The following is a 2075-nucleotide window of genomic DNA, read 5'->3' on the forward strand; positions in this document are numbered from 1 at the left end:
TACCTGACACATCTGGGAAACTTTACTGATGGGAACTACTATGTCAGTTGGATAAGGGGCACTCCTCATACCTGGGCTGCTTGCTTTTCCAGCTGGGTAACCAAAGGTTTCAACACTTATGTCATTTTCCTCTGATTGTTCTTGACAGGAAACAGGAATGCTCAGCGTCAGGGCGAACGTTTTGATACAGCTGAAGTTTGGCTGGCATCCAACCAGACCCCAGAGCTGCTGAGAGCAGAGTGGGCTTTCTCCAGACCTGACAAGCCATTTCCTCTCCTGCTCCCTCTCCCTGGGGCTCAGCTCTGCAAGTTGCAGAGTGCTGGCCATGACCAGTAAAGCAGGTAGGCATATTCCTACACGTAATCGTGACCAAACTGTCACTGGACAGGAGCCAGAGTGCTAGGACCTTTTAGGATCAACCCCTTCTTTGCTGTTCAGCATTTCAGTGGAATCAAACCAAACCTCCTGGAAAAGATTTGCTTTCTTTGCACAGGGCTTCCTGATTACAAACTTCACTTTTTCAGCTACAACTTGGATTTTGCTCACCCTCTTCTCCCCGCTACACACGCGCCAAATATCTGCATTTTCATGCTAAATAAAGTCAGTTATAGCCTGTTTTCAAGAGGTTTGCATTAGTTAAGGAAGTACTGTAAGTGACATGATCACTTTTACCCAGAACAACTATGCAGCTGATAACTCCACAAACTGCAGCACACAGACCCTTTTTAACCAAGCAAAGAGAGAAGCAATATTTTTATTTAAAACTTGCAGTCAAGACTTACCCTGAATCTTCCCTGACTCCCTCGTCGCCTGCCGATGTTTTCATCATTGCGACACACTTTGGGGCACTCGCTGTTTCAGAATGGCTTTAGAGCTCCTCTGTAAAGGCAGCAATCTCTTTCCATCCCAGGGCAAAGCTTCCACATCCTTAGTTTTATTCCTAGGAAAATGATATTTCAAGGGGAGGGCAAGATGTTTAGTATCAGTTTCAACCTGAGTAGTAGCAGGGGGACAGCAGACTAACAAGCAGTGAAACAAGAGCAAACTGCCAAGAAGATCTGGGTTTAGCTTCTCTATTACTTCTACTTCCTGTATTTATATGAACCGGAGATTTCAGGAAGAGGCAGTCCTTGGTGGTCAAAAGTGTGTGTTTTTTATTTTTTTTAAAGCCATATTTAGTAGTGAACTTTGGCTCAGATTATTAGAAGGGACTGGGACTCTTGGCTCCCGGCATGTCTTTGAATCCTTAGAAAGTTTGGGGGAGGTAGTTTTACAGACCTGCAGGTATATCGGGGACAGCAGAGCACAGTGAACTTTGTAAAGGATTTTACAAGGGCAGTAAGTCTCCGTCTGCAAATTCCTGAAGCATGTGTATGTGTATTGAGTGAATAACTGGAACCAGATGGAGCCTGGAAACCTTTCCTATTTATATAGAACCTGAGGAAAGGAAACGGCTAACCCTGGAGAAGTACAACTTTTCAGCAAGGCTGCCGCTTCATGGAAAAGATAATGATGGAATGCTGATAATACAAGGCTGCTATTCTGTGAACTGCAAACTATGGACTGTGTATAGTCCATGCCATAAAAATCCTAATCTGGAATTACTTGTAAAGTAGTTTATTAACTTTGCTACAATAGCAATGTTTATGTGTAGCATCTGAGATACAGCATGCAGCAGTACTATTTTCTATATGGCACATTTTCAGGTCTGGATGGCATTCCTATTTGGAAGTTTTATTATTCAGGAAATACTGGAGTTAAGGAAAATATACAATGGAAATAACAGGACTGATAGATGAGCTGTGCTGGACAGGACAGTAACAGGAATAGCAGCATGAGATACAAGCAAGACTAATTTTTCTTTTTCTCATCTATAGGATGAGCATACCCAGCTCTTTGGGATGTTGACAAGGAGGCAAGCCAGGCTGGACGTGCCCCAGCAGCAGGTGGGAATAACAATCAGACTGATGCATCAGCATGAAAGCAACTATTTATCTTCCAAAATAAAACACTTTAAAATACTTGAATCCATAGGAATTCTGACACTGACTGCCAAGACAGCAGGATCAGGCTTC

General features: G+C 43.2%; 1 protein-coding gene across 3 annotated transcripts in view; it reads right to left on the bottom strand.

Moving 5' to 3' along the window:
* Positions 1-1086, bottom strand: part of RIN3 (Ras and Rab interactor 3) — a 152383-nt gene extending 151297 nt beyond the window's left edge. For 2 of the 3 annotated variants that reach the window (XM_019518643.1, XM_019518641.1), the window contains exon 1: positions 783-1085. In XM_019518643.1, the coding sequence (XP_019374188.1) occupies positions 783-829 (47 nt within the window). In that variant the 5' untranslated portion in view covers positions 830-1085. Of the gene's footprint in view, positions 1-782 lie in introns of all 3 variants that reach the window. The other variant, XM_019518642.1, reaches the window with a different exon arrangement.
* Positions 1087-2075: the final 989 nt, after the last annotated feature.

The sequence above is a fragment of the Gavialis gangeticus genome, unplaced genomic scaffold, assembly GCF_001723915.1.
Source record: "Gavialis gangeticus isolate Ggan-Ray unplaced genomic scaffold, GavGan_comp1, whole genome shotgun sequence".
Classification (NCBI taxonomy): domain Eukaryota; kingdom Metazoa; phylum Chordata; order Crocodylia; family Gavialidae; genus Gavialis; species Gavialis gangeticus.